We start from the raw sequence: 14702 nt of genomic DNA on the forward strand, positions 1-14702 counted from the left end.
GAATGCAATTGAATAATAAAAGACAATTTTCAGTGTCTGTGTATTATGAAAAGTATCTGCTGGAACATTGGTTGCTTTCTATTTTGAACAACCTAATTAATTCAAAAAAAATTTAACAATTTTTGTGATTCTTCCTAGTCTTTTACTACTAGAGTGTCAGAAGATCAAACATCAACCACTTTTCAATTCCTCCCACCGGACTTATGATATCTAGATCTATATATAGTGTTAAATTTAGTTTTATTCTCTAACATTTCAGGTTAAAATTCTTATGCAGAGAGAATAAAGAGAAATTACATTAATTGAGCTTCCTAATTCTATCTACTTGGACTTTCTTTTTTCCTTTTTTCTTTCTTCATTCAGTTTTTTCACCCATCTTCCTGTCTTGCTTCCCTGAACATATGTTTATTGTGTGTAATCAAATATAATTTACTACTCTGGCGGCACCCTAATTAACTATTTTAACATTCAGAACTTTAATATAAACTCACTTGTCCCAATCAGCCAGCATATTTTGGGCTTTAGAATTGTCTTGACATGGTATGGTAGGTCCTTTATGCCATTCAAGACATATTGCTTAAGTTCTGTAGAATTCTAGCACAAATTCTGTCTCTATTAGGCAGTATATTCCTAACAGAGAAGATGTCGTTAGCTATCACAATTCTTAAACATTCTACCTATGAACAAAGAGAATGATATGTTAGAGAAGCACTCTTCTTACAAATCCAAGATTCCGGACTCTCAGTATGCATCTCTTTCTATTCCTCAACCCTCCACTGTAATTCATTATATGAAGTAGATCTTCTAAATTAGATGAATTGAATAACACTTCACAAGGTAGGAAACATACATAGATCTCAATTACTTAGAGAAGCTGTATATCTCAAAAAGGAAAGTGATGAAGAGTAACTGAAATAAAATGAATATCTACTAAGGTGTTTTACACGAGGACAAAAGTAGACTTTCTTACCTCTGAGTGGTGTGTCTGAGGCCTATAATATTCCTTCACTGTAATTTTTTTGAAGAAAAGATATATACAATATCTGCTGGGTACTCCCACCTAATCATAACTGAACACAATTAAAATGAAATTTTAGTGTAAAATATAATGAAAGCCAATGCTAATTCAAGATAGGACAGCATTTAAAACACAAGATAAAGGATCACAAGCCAAACTGTACACAATGCATTTAACTTTGAACAAAACAACTGAAAAATATAATTTATATTTTTATTTTAACAAAATGTTGTCAGTGTCTAGCCTCATTTGAATTATTTCCCTGCTGATGTTATGAGAGTCAAAAATGTATTCTTTAAAAAAAAATTATTTTTTCAGTGTTCCAAGATTCATTGTTCATGCACCACACCCAGTGCTCCATGTAATATATGCCTTCCTTAATACCCACCACCAGGCTCACCTACCCTCCCAACCTGTATCCCCCGCAAAACCCCCAGTTTTAAAGTATGCAAAAAAGAAACTTCTGAAGCATTTCTTATATCATTCTAATATGTCCCTTAAGAATATATTGTAGATGCAACTTGAAACAATATTTGTATTTTGATGCTATTATCTACCTGAAATTTATTTTGAGCAGATATTGATAGCTAGATTTGTCCTCCAGATTAATAAATCTTATAAAAATAAATGCATAGCAGTTTCTCAGGAATTAAATAAGGATAGATACTAAATATATATTATCTATTTGTGTCTTCTTTGAAGTATAGTTGATACACAGTGTTATGTTAATTTCAGATATAAACCTAGAGATTTGAGAACTGGATTTGTTATGCTGTACTCACTACAAGTGTAGCTACCATCACCATACAATGCTATTACAATACCATTCACTATATTCCCTATGCTTGTACTTTTGTTTTCCTCTTATGCCATCATTGGAAGCTAGTATCTCCCACTCCCCTTCACTCATTTTGTCCATTCCCTACTCCTTTCCCTCTGGCAGATATCAGTTTGATCTCTGTATTTACAGAACAGTTTCTGCTTCTGTTTGTTTGGTTGTTTGGTTAATTTTTCAACTGCACATATAGGTGAAATCATATGGTATTTGTCTTTCTCTGTCTGACTTATTCCACTTAGTGTGATACCCTTTAGGCCCATCCGTGTTGTTGGAAATGGCAAAATCTCATTCTTTTTTTATGGCTAAGTATGCTAATGAGCAGCAGTGATTGGGCATAGCAAAGAGGAAAAATGTTCCAAGTGTGCTGAGATTCAAGGAGTTGAATCATCCTAAATTAATGACTGGCCAAATTTAATAGATGGGAGAGAAAAAGAAAGCATTCCTCACTGAGATGGTTAATAGAGGGGGAAAATGGGTTTATAGTAGGCAAAGTGGGTTATGAGATAGTTGAAGAATATGTGTGTGGAGTATGAAGTGATGAGACAAATGATGGACTGGGCAAATCCATGTGTATCTTCTGAAAACAGGGCTGGGTGACAAAGATTTAGTTATTTGCATTTTGTGATACTTGAAGCCATAACAGTGTGTACTATGGTGCAAGAAGAGGGTGAGAATCAAAAGATGTCCAAGAACAAAATCTGAGAATGTCAATGAGGCAACACTGAAAAAATTTTAGAACTCATGGTCATGAACAGGAAGAGATGAGATTATAAAGGTGTGGGAGGGCTTTTGTTCTGAGGCACCTCGTGTTGAAAGATGAAAGAATAGAAAAAGAAGACATGAAAACTGCAGAAAAAGATGGACTCATTTGGTTATCTAGGATCCCGAGGATGATGAAATCAGACAGCGTCTGAGCTGGAGTAGAAGCGGAGAAATGAACGCTAAGGGAAGGGAAAGGTCATGGACTCGAGCCCTTTGCTATTTCTGATTGCTTGAAATTTCTGTTCTAGAAATTCACAATGACACCTAATACTTTTTATTAACAAACTTTGCCAGCATAGCAGAATTTAAACTGCTGTCTGTAATTGCAAAGCCATTTTAAATGTGCCTTAAATAAAGTTTATACTCCAGTACAGGCACACACACAAAAAAAATTGTGAAACTTATGGAATAAAGATCGTTAAAATTATTCATTTTGCTAATTCACTCTTAAAATTCAGACTGAAAGGTAATAAATATTTTTTTTGCTTCTACTCTCATTGTGAAATGCTGTATTCTGTGTTGGTACCAAGCATCTTGCTAGAAGAGTGAAGGCTGGTTTAATGTAAGAAAACCACCTAGGCTGACGTGCCATCTGCTTTTCTGTAGTGAGTGTCCCAGTGGTTAAAAAAACTTAAAAAAAAAAAAATCTATGCACTAAAATGCTAACCAGATGTCCTGGTCAACATCTCATCTTAATAAACTGGGAAATAATAACCAATGTGTGTTATCATGTTCTACCACTTGATTTGCCTAACAGTCCCAAGCAGTGTTCTTTTAAAAGTTTTTTTTTCTTCTTTTTTCTTTTTTAAGATTCACTTATTTATTTAAGAAAGAGAGAGCTCAGTTGAGCAATAGGAAGGGTAGAAGGAGAAGAAGAGAATCTCAAGCAGACTCCTCACTGAGCACAGCTACACAGAGCTTGATCCTAGGACAGGAAGACCACGACCTGAGCCAAAGGCAGATGCCCAACCATCAGAGCCACCAGGTGCCCCCGAAGAAGTATTCTAATAGCAACTTTAAGTGAAGGAAATAATTGCCTTTCAAATATTTATTTAGATTCACCTAAAAATGCAATCTGAAGACTTCTAACCTTTTCATAAATTAAAGGCAATTATTTTATGTAACTTTTCCTGTCTGAAAATTCCTTGACTATTTCTATCATCTGTGCTGAAGTCATTAAGGTTGAGGCATGAATAAAATCTTCTAATGTTGGAAATATATCAGAATCTATCTGGGACTGGGCTGAGAAATGGAGCTCCATGACAATAAAGTTGCTCCCTTATAAGGTACCTCCAATGTTGTATTAAAGCACTTTGATATACTTACTACTGTTACTTCCACTTTTATCTTTTATGCCTATTTAGTGTCCAGATCCATCATGCAAACAAGATTTGTTGGCCTATCTGGAACAGATTAAGTTTTACTCTCACCAACTGAAAATCTGCAGTCAAGTTAAAGCTGAGATCCAGAATCTGGGAGGAGAGCTCATCATGTCTGCTGTGAGTACTGCCTGCCATTTACACCATCACATGTAAAGGATTTTTGGAACAAAGCAGTGACACCCCTCCTTACCTCACCAAATCTTTTAGGTCTATGTAGGTTAGAATAAACTGAGTTGGAGTGTATTAAATTGCATGAAATTAAATTAGCAAAGATTCAATCTAAAGAAATGTTATGTCAGTACAACTTGTCTTTACTCCACAGATTTTAGAATGAATCAGGATTTGTAGGCCACTTGGATAAGAAATAGATATTAATTTAGAACATGGTTTTCTGACTTCAAAAAGGGGGCAGATGGATCTCTGAATTGAATTTTATAATTTTTATGAAATATATGCCTATGGATTTACAAATCTTTGCAAATCAATGAAGAAAATGGCTTCATTACTAGTAATTTATATTCATTTTCCCATCATCCTTTTCTATAACATAGAAATTTAGGCCTCGAAAAGTGTTATTTCTGTATGTAATTGTAGAAGTGGAGTACATAGGTGGTCTGGAAAAATTTTCATCAATTCTTTGGTGACCCTGAGTTTCAAACCACTATAAAATGATCATGGTAGAAATAATGTCTAACTTTTCTACTCATCTTTTAATAACAGTAGATCATTCCTCTAGAGCAAACATGGTAATAAAATAATATTTGATATCTATAATGGATTCAGTTATCAGTGACTTTGAGAAGGTCCTTGACTGAGATTATAAATTTAAGTTAAAGTGAAACATCATGAACATTCTAGGAACTTATATTCATGAGGACAAATGATAACAGCATACTTATAAATTTGTAATTTCTAGGACTTCTATAGCCTGACATTCAACTTTTCCCTCAGTGAACTAACATGCTTTAAAAGAATGTAATTGCAAAAACAAAAGCAAAAGGTTACCATCGAGAGTAGAAGGTAGGGAACTAATTCTATTGACAATCTAGCTCTTGCCTATATTTTATTTCATTTGATCCTCACAATAACATGCCAGAGAGATTGTTGATCTGCTTGTTTTATTTTCACTAACACTGGGGGAAAAAAACGACATTCAGAAAAGTTGAAAACTTCCCCAAGGTCACACTAGTACATTTCAGAACGGGCTTAACCTTCAGAGGCTTATGTCTTTGTTATTCATGTGGACAACCTTGAATCTATGATGAAACTGAAGAGCACTGATCAAAAGTAAATAATGTGGAAATGATGTCTAATAAGTATTAGAGATAAAAATATTTTGTTTCCTTGACATTACAATCTTGAAAAAACAGGAAACACAAACCAACACAACCTGTGCAATATCGGTGCCCTGGCACTTTTCAAAAAATGCATTTTAAGCAGTCCCAAGCCATATACACAGAAATCTGTGTGGGTATATAAATACATACTTGCATATAAGTGCATATATGCACACAACATGTATATACATATATACACACTTTGAAATAGTGTATCTTTACTTTGAATTATTAGACATTGTCTTCCTTTTCTCATTCAACATTATACTCCTTTAAAATGTGTACAAGATTATTTATTTATAAACCTAAATCTATCTTCTGTTTACATTTGTCTATTTCACGCAGTCACACATCCACCATCATTCTAAAGCCTAAATTCATATGAATTTTATTTTCCCATTATTTACTATTTTTGCAAGTTGTTGAAGATAAACTTTCTCAAAAAATATACTGTTAAAATATGCTACTGTTAATTGTTCTTCCAGATATAATTTCCTCCAGATGTACAAATTTGTATTTCCTGTTTGGTATGATGATTCAAATTCACGAATTTACCCATATTTTCAGATAGATTAAGCACAAGTTTATAAGCCATGATTTACAATTTAAAAGCTGAGTCATTATATAAAATAAGGAATAACATTGCAAATCCAAAACTATTTTGTCATCATTTTCCCCACAATTTCCCTTTAGAAAAGATAAATCTGAATAAAGCGAACATCTAATGCTTCCTTTTATATACCTTACAGCCATCTGCTTGCAGGTAGATCTTGAAAAGCTTTTTAAATACATTTATTTACATGTGCCAAAGAACACTTGCTTTAATCTCTCAGTGACCCTGTGTTCTTGTCTTGTCATCTTTCCTTTTTAAATTGAGAAGAAGCTCTAATCTAAGTCATCCCTCTTCTCTGAGGTCTTTTGAAAAGTAACAAGCATGATTCTAAAGCAAGGAAACTCATTAAAAATTACAAAAATTTGTTATTCCAAACTATAGATTATCCAAAGCTCACTAAGTGAAGTTTGCATTCCAGAATCGGATTCCTGAAGCATTACTCGTAGAAAATATATTTGATTAAAAAGAAGAAGTAGGAAGAGTGTTTTCAGGGTCTGGGGTGTTACAACTTAGGAAAAGAAGATGAATTCCTAGCATAAAAGAATTTGAAGATCATTCTCATAACAGAGCATTCAATTAAAATTATTTTTTAGTCATTCTTACATCTGTCTGCAAGCACTTATCTGAAGTAGCGTGTTTTATTTAGAAGGAAACCGAAGTGTATTAACTAGTCCAAAACCCCAACTATGATTTGAGCATCTGTGTGTCAGGTGTTAGAGAACATCTAGGGGATGCTGAAGCGCATACATGATGCTTCCTTTAGGATGATCAAGTACATGTAAAATTAATACATAAACTATACCCGAATATACACAAATGACTCTAAAACCATGTGATAGACTGTGTCATACCAGTATGCACAAAAACTTAGTAAGAGGTGAGAGGATAATTAACTGCCCTGACGTAGCAGGTGGGCGAGAGAAAGCTCTATGACTGACTTGGCTGTAATCTAAGCCTTGATGAATAAATAAAAAACAAATGTCTACTCTTGGAGAAGGAGAGGACAAGGATTCAAGGTGGATGGCACAACTGAAATAAAAAAATATAAATAGGGAAAGGCATTCCATGGAAATAGCAAGCAGTCAGATGTGATTGGAAGTAATTGTTCTTGGTACTGTTGGTGTGTGGATTGGGGTGGGGGGAGAGAAGAGAAGCTGCTAAGGAAAGAGGGGCTGTTCAGAAAGCATCATTTATAACATTTTAACTTTACCCTGCAGGCGACTGAGAGTAATTGAAAAATTTTAAATTCGAGATGGACGTAAACAGATCTAGGTATTTGGAAATTGACTCCTTTTGATAGGGCGGTGATAGATGGAAAGACAAGGGGCTGGAGGACAGAGGAGTATTTAGGAATGATTTTTAAAAATAGCCAAAGAGAATAAAAGCCACACTGCCCCCAAGAAGCAAAAGAAGAAAACCCGGAACAAAGCTTCAGCGACCAATGCCGTCGGAAGTCCTCTGAAAAGCGGGGCTTTGGAGGATGCCCTTCTAAGGGCAGAGGCTCAGGTGGACCAGTTGGCCCCAGAATTGGCGTGATGCGTGGGGCAGCTGGAGTTGGGCCTCGAAATGCTGAGACCCAGTCTGAAACAGAAAGTATAGGCTGTTGGGGCAATCCCCTCCTGCCCAATGAAAGCACCCCTATGCCAGGAGGAGGTAGCTGATGTGCTCCTTGTTTGGGGACTGCAGGGATCAGACAGAAGCCCACGGGGCGCAAAACCTATGGGTTCTCAGGGCTGCAGCCTGCATAGTACAGGAGCAGCCTGTCACTCGGCCACCAGAAAAGAAGAGCCAAAGGGTCTGCAGGCCGATCCAAGGTCACCCTGGGCACTCCTGATGAAGAGTTTAGTTTCCATTTCTTTTAGGCTCTCCGTTCTGGAGCAGTTCCCCTCCCTGGGTCCTGTGGGGTTTTTTTGGAGTGCAGGCCCTTTCCAGGAATGCTCTGTTGCACAGATATCTGGGGTGGTCTGTGCATGGCTGGTCAGGAGATCTGGTGCCCTGACTGCTGGAGAGATTGAGACCAGTGTATGGGTTACTGTCAGAAAAGAACAGACTCCTTTGTAGGTTTTCAGATGAAATGTCTTTCCCCCCAGAAGAAGGAGGTCCATTTAGAAAAGCCTTCTATGATAAGGCGCAGTGAGCATTCAGCATGTTGTGGAAAGAATGCTTTACTTTAGGATGAGATTAAGCAGCTATTGGTAATAAGAATTATTGGGGAAGCTATCTAACTTTACACTGGTGCTCATCTATAAAATGATGTCATGTCAAATGGTATTGTGCTTTCTCTGTGTCATTGCACTAATAAAACTAGTTTTGGTGGGGGGAAAGGAAAAGAGAGAAAGAAAGGAAAAGAAATAAAAAAGAAAGAAAAGAGAAAGAAAACTATAGGTTAAGGCAATTTTGTTGAGAATGGAGAGGAGTGGATCCCTTCAAGCAAAACTCTGAACTGAAAGTTGATTAAAGTCACTCTGTTGAATGGTAAGAGTGTCGAAGAAGGAAGAACTAAGACTTTCCTCCAAGTTTTTCAGATTTGGTAGCTTACTTAGTCAAAACTGGCATCACTAACCTTATATATAGATATAGATACAGGTATGTTATATATACACTTTTATAATATATTAATTATATATTTCTATTTTATAAATATATAATTTATATATTATTATGTTACATATATTTATTATTATATTATATATAATATTTATATTTATATAAATGTAAATATATTCATATAGATAGATATGTAAGGAAGATCATATTAGGAAGAGTAAAGCTACTCATTTGGATTTTACCTGTTGAGTTTCGTGACTAAGTGTCATTCAAAGAAAAGGTTCTGGGAGAAGCTGTGTATAGATTTCTGGAACTCAGGAGAGAGGTATGCAAACAAAATAGATGGAAACAATCCAATAAAAGTATGTTGAATAAGAAAAAAAAAAATAGCTGAGACAGGGGCCCGGAATCAATCTTTCTTTCCTTCTTCCTTCCTCCCTTCCTTCCTTCTTTCCTTCCTCTTTTTCTTACACACACTGATTTTAATGTGCTTCTGTCAAATACAGAGACTTGACTGTGGCAGTTTAAAAAAAATCAACAAACAGGGGTTTACTCTCTCCATAAAAACGGTCTGAGAATGGGCAATCCAGGACTGTTATGGAAGCTTTGCAGAGTTATCGGAGAATCTGTCACTTTAGTCTTCCTGCTTTATTATTCTTGGCTTCTGACTTTCATTCTTATCAAGGTCAAACTATGGCTATTCTAGCTCTCGCTGTGGCTTTTATATTCCAGACAGTAAGAATGAAGAATTGCAGAAGTGAACATTCCTTATATTTTTAAAGTTCCCTTCAGATATTTTCACTTACATATTATTGGCCAGAATTTAATCATCTGTCTCCATGTAACTGCAAGAAATGCTGCAGATATAAAAGTTGTCTGTTTGTAGGTGTTTTATTTTTTTTTTGTTTTTTTTTAATCTGAGCACATTGATTTCACCCAATTAAATCAGTTTCTTTCTTTGTAAAGGGAGAGTAGATATTGGAGTGGATATTGGAGAGTGGATATTGGGTAGCAACTATCAGTTTCTATGATTTGCTTCTACATTTATAAAAATCACAGTAGTACTCACATTCATTATAATTATCTGCCATTTGATATATATTCTCCTCTAGATCGTAAGATCCTTGAGTATTGTCGAATGATTGAGGGTATAGTATCCAAAGATCATAAATAATGCAGAGAATTCAGGTTGACTTAGCCTTAATATGTATATTGGATTTTGAACTGATAAAGTGTTATCTTTTCCAAAAGAGTATCAGTAACATGGTAAAGGCAAAAATTAGGTCATAGTGGGACAAATACTGAGTATGCAGTGACAGGAAAAAAAAAAAAAAAAAAAAAAGGAAAGAATAAATTTTCCCGCAGTCTGTAGTTGAAAGGAAGCAGGAAGAGAGAGAGAGACCTGGGGGGAAGAAGGGAGGGAAGGCGGGAGGCTGAAAGAAAGAGAGAGACTTGAGGGGCAGATGGGATTACTGGAATCTCCTTCTTCCTACTCACCCTCTTCACTCCTCCCCTTCTCCCATCCTCCCCCTCTCCTGCTCTCCCTCCTCCTCCTCCCCCTCCCCCTCTCCTCTTCCCCCTTCCCCTCCCCCCCCCTCCTCCTCCTCTTTCTCCTCCTTTCTCTTCCACCTTCTCCTCCTCCTTTCTCCTCCTCCTCCTCCATCTTCTGGCTTACATTTTTATTTATGCACTTTTTAAAATGGAAGTAATTGAGTACATGTTTAGGTAAAGACTAAGAAAGCCAGAAAGAACAGATCTATAAAAAATCTAAGACCATGGTGGATAGAATAAAATCTTAAACAGGGAAGAGGGAATGAAATTAGGAAAATAGGAAGAAAGATTAGATTTGGAAAGAAAGAACTCGGGGCACCTGGGTGGCTCAGTGGGTTAATGCCTCTGCCTTCGGCTCAGGTCATGAACCCAGGGTCCTGGGATCAAGCCCCATGTTAAGCTCTCTGCTCAGCAGGGATCCTGCTTCCCCCTCTCTCTCTGTCTGTCTCTCTATCTACTTATGATCTCTCTCTCTGTCAAATAAATAAATAAAATCTTAAGAAAAAAAAAAGAAATTAAAAAGAAAGAAAGAAAGAAAGAACTCTTCTCCTGAAGGATAAAGATTAGTGCAGATATAAACACATTTAGATACAGAGGGATAGAAAGACCTTCCTGTTGATGGATCCCATATTTTGATAAAATGGGAATAGTTTTCTGTTAAAACTTATTTGAGTGCTCTATCCACAGTTTTACTTTAACAAAAGAAAAAAGTAAAGATGTTCATATCTTTAAATATTTTTCAATATTGCTTGGAAGAGAAAATAAATTAACAGTAGTGATTTGATACAGTAATCAGAGATAGTATATGCTAGATATCGTTACACCAGAGCTGAGCTCCAGAGCATTGCCTGGATCATGGAGCCTGAGTCAGCTTCAGTTTATCTTTCAGTCACAAGAAAATGAAACCAACTTGGCCTTCAATGGCTATCCTCTCTCAAAGAAAAGGGAGTATATAAACATTTAATTTAAAAAATGATAGCAAATCATAACAAAACTATATAATTAAATGTGCTGTTGCTGATTAGTTACCATAGCCACCCTGACGTATTAATGTACTAATTTAGTGATAGAGTAAACATATAACTCTAAGAAGATTAAAATGTACCTGGGTTACTTACGGGCAGCTCCATAAATTTTCTATCAGTTGTTCCTCTTGTGTCCTTATGCATGGTAGCAGGTAGGGAAGTTATTGTTTTTTTTTGAAAGGAGTCTCACCATAAAGAAATATATATTTTTATATTCTAGACTGTATCTATTGAAAATAAAATTTAGGAGAAAAAAATCGAAAATTAAAATGGTTTTAAATTCTTAAAACTACCCTTTCCCCAAATGTTATGCTTTTAGGCCAACAATTTTTGTATGCTACTTAAAACTGATTAATTATGTAATGGCCACATTTTGTGTGTTTCCTTTAATGTGTTTAATTGTGCTCTCTTACCCTGAGGCAGGTGTGCCAAAGCCACAATTTAAAAAATTGGATAAATAAATAAAACTAATCAGTCTGAGGGGAAAGATCAGCAAGATTGAGAATTTGCCAAGCAACTGCAATTCAGCTGTAGCAGAAATCAAGGGGCAGTGTGCATTCAATTAGGAATGATAGAGAAAAGCAACAATACAGCCATTGACCAAAAGAGCCACCAGGGCCTACAGAACTCAGGCAATTGAGTATATACAGAATGACTTAGTAGGTTAATGTGCTTGCCACGTTAAGACATTAAGGGAATTAGTTAATGAGCTTTCTCAACCTACTGCAATCATTGGTAGTCATCAAGAAAATTGGGAAAAGTAAAAGAAGATTTGGAAAATTAACTGAAGTATTTTAGAGATTTTAAAAAAGGACTGGGAGACATATTATGGAATGGGGAGAGATGCAAGAAATGAAGAAGAAGGGGAGAAGAATAGAGAGAAGAATGAGAAAAAGTAAAAAGGAGAAAGAAGATGCTTTGCCAATAAATTTCTTCTCTGAAGTGTTTTTTGTTTGCTTGTTTTATTAATGCTAGGTAGGAGGCAAGTGGAACAATAAACCTTAATAGTTCAAAGAATATATTTTAAAAACAAGCATTAGCATAGAGATATTGTTTTCTTTTATATTGCATTGTAGTGAAGTAGACTAAGAAACGCTCTTGGTGTCTAGGTAATCTGATGTCACAATGGATTAGATTTTCTTGAGAAAATTGTAACATGGATAGATTATTTCCAAGGTGTAATAGCCAGTGCAGGGAACTTGAAAATAATCTATTTGTGTTATAACGATCTAACTCAAAGTAATTTTATAAACAAATAGGCCAGGGACTTTTCTTTTCTTTTCTTTTCTTTTTTTTTCCTCTTTTTCTTCTTCCCACCAACTACCCCCGACCCCCAACTGAGAAAGTGCATGCAAGAGGTGGGGTAGGGGCAGAGGGAGAGGGAGAGGGAGAGAAATCCTGAAGCAGACTTCCAGCTGGACATGGAGCCTGTCATAGAGTTCAGTCTCAGGACCCTGATATCATGACCTGAGCTGAAATTAAGAGTCAGATGCATAATGGACTGATTCACCGAATCACTCCATTAGGTCAGAGACTTTCAATGACTTGCCCTAAGATATCTAATGGCAAAGCCAGGACCAGAATCTAACTCTCATGTTCTTTATTACTACTGAAAGTAAGCCCCATGGACTTCTAGGGAATTTAACAGCAAAATCTCAGGAGGTAGTATTGGTACACTGAGCCAGGATTGTTGCTACAGATGTTAAGACGTAAGGAATGGTTCTAATAGAAAGATACAGGAAAACATTGACCAGAAAACAGTAGTAACTGATAATATTGGTGATTTAGTGATCCCAGGTTCTTTTTTATTTATTTTTATTTTAAGATTTTATTAATTTACTTGAGAGAGCTAGTGAGAAAGAACACAAGGAAGGGAGAGGCAGAGGGAAAGAGAAGCAGACTCTCCTGTGAGCAGGGAGCCCTGAGGAGGGGCTCCATCCCAGGACCCTGAGATCGTGACCAGAACTGAAAGCAGTGCTTAACCTACTGAGCCACTGAGGGGTCCCACGAACCCAGATTGTTAAGAAAGCCTAACTAGAACACAGCCTTTAGCTTTAAGGTGAGAAATTAACATGAGGTAGTAGGAAAACTACCAGAGTCCACATTAGAAGACCCATGATATAATGTAGGCATCAATTTTTTTGAATCTGTTTTTTCATCTATTTATAAAACTAAGGTTTGGGATTAAATGAGCTCCATGTTTTCTTTCATAATTGATGATTGTATTCTTTATAGTGAATGTGCACTTCTCTTTCTCATTTTCTCTTGTGTATATTCTTTAGCTATTTTCTTTGTGATTACCATGGGGAATACATTTATCATCTTAAAGTTATAACACTATAACTTAAATTTATGCTAGTTTAACTTCAATAACATACAAAAATTCTTTTTCTTTAACAACTCTATCCTCCACCTCTTTTAGTTGTCAAGGTCACAAAAATATGTCTTCATACACTGTGTGTCCAAAAAACATAAATAAATAAAAGTTTTAATATATTAGTATCTAAAATTATGTAAAATATAAAATGTGGAGTTAAAAGCAAAATTCAATTAATCATTGTTTCTTAGATTAATAATTTTTTAAATGTATTAGCTTCTTAAGTCATGTAGAAACAAAATAGGGAGTTGCATACCACGGTTACAATAATACTAGATTTTATAATTATCTGTATTTGCCTTTACTCATATCTTTATTTCTTCCTACAATTTTGAGTTACTGTCTAGTGTCTTCTCATTATACCCCGTAGGACTCCTTTAGCATTTATTTCATGGCAGGTCTAGTGGTAATTAACTCACGCAGGTTTCGTTTAACTGGAAATCTTAATTTCTCATTCACTTCTGAAGGACAGTTTTGCTGGGTATAGTGTTCTCGATGGATAGTTTTGCTTTTACACCTTGAATATATCATCTCACTATCCTCTGGCCTTCACAATTTCTGAAGAGAAAGCTACTGATTACTGATTGAGGATCCCTTTTAAGTGACAAGTTGCTTCCCTCTTGTTGACTTCAAAATTCTTTTTGTCTTTGGCTTTCAACAGTTTGATTATGATGTGTCTTCATTTGAGTCCTTTTTAGTTCATCCTAAATGGAGTTTATTAAGTTTTTTGGATGTCAATGTCAGGGTTTTCATTAAATTTAGGAAGTTTTCAGCCATTATTTCTTCAAATATTCTTCCTGCCCCTTTGCCTCTCTTTTTGTGGACTCTCACAATGGATGTGTTGGTGGGTTTGATGATATCCCCCAAGTGCTTCAGGCTCTGTTCATTTTTCTTCAGTAATTTTTCTACCTATTCCTCAGACTTACTCCTTTTTCTGTCTTATCTTCAAGTCTACTGATTTTTTCTTCTGCCTGCTCAAATTGGAATTTTAATCTTTTTTTTTTTTTTTTTTTTTTTTTTTTTTTTTTAAAGATTTTTATTTATTTATTTGACAGAGAGAAATCACAAGTACACTGAGAGGCAGGCAGAGAGAGAGAGAGAGAAGCAGGCTCCCTGCTGAGCAGAGAGCCCGATGTGGGACTCGATCCCAGGACCCTGAGATCATGACCTGAGCCGAAGGCAGCGGCTTAACCCACTGAGCCACCCAGGCGCCCCGGAATTTTAATCTTTTTAGTGAATTATTCATTTTTGT

General features: G+C 35.8%; 1 protein-coding gene across 2 annotated transcripts in view; it reads left to right on the plus strand.

Annotated features, from left to right (window-relative positions):
- Positions 1-14702, plus strand: part of CTNNA3 (catenin alpha 3) — a 1866967-nt gene that overhangs the window by 1807645 nt on the left and 44620 nt on the right. For both annotated transcript variants that reach the window (XM_059170124.1, XM_059170125.1), the window contains exon 17: positions 3983-4117. In XM_059170124.1, coding sequence (XP_059026107.1) covers positions 3983-4117 — 135 coding nt within the window. The remainder of the gene's footprint in view (positions 1-3982; positions 4118-14702) is intronic.

This window comes from Mustela lutreola, chromosome 4 (genome assembly GCF_030435805.1).
Source record: "Mustela lutreola isolate mMusLut2 chromosome 4, mMusLut2.pri, whole genome shotgun sequence".
Taxonomy (NCBI): Eukaryota; Metazoa; Chordata; class Mammalia; order Carnivora; family Mustelidae; genus Mustela; species Mustela lutreola.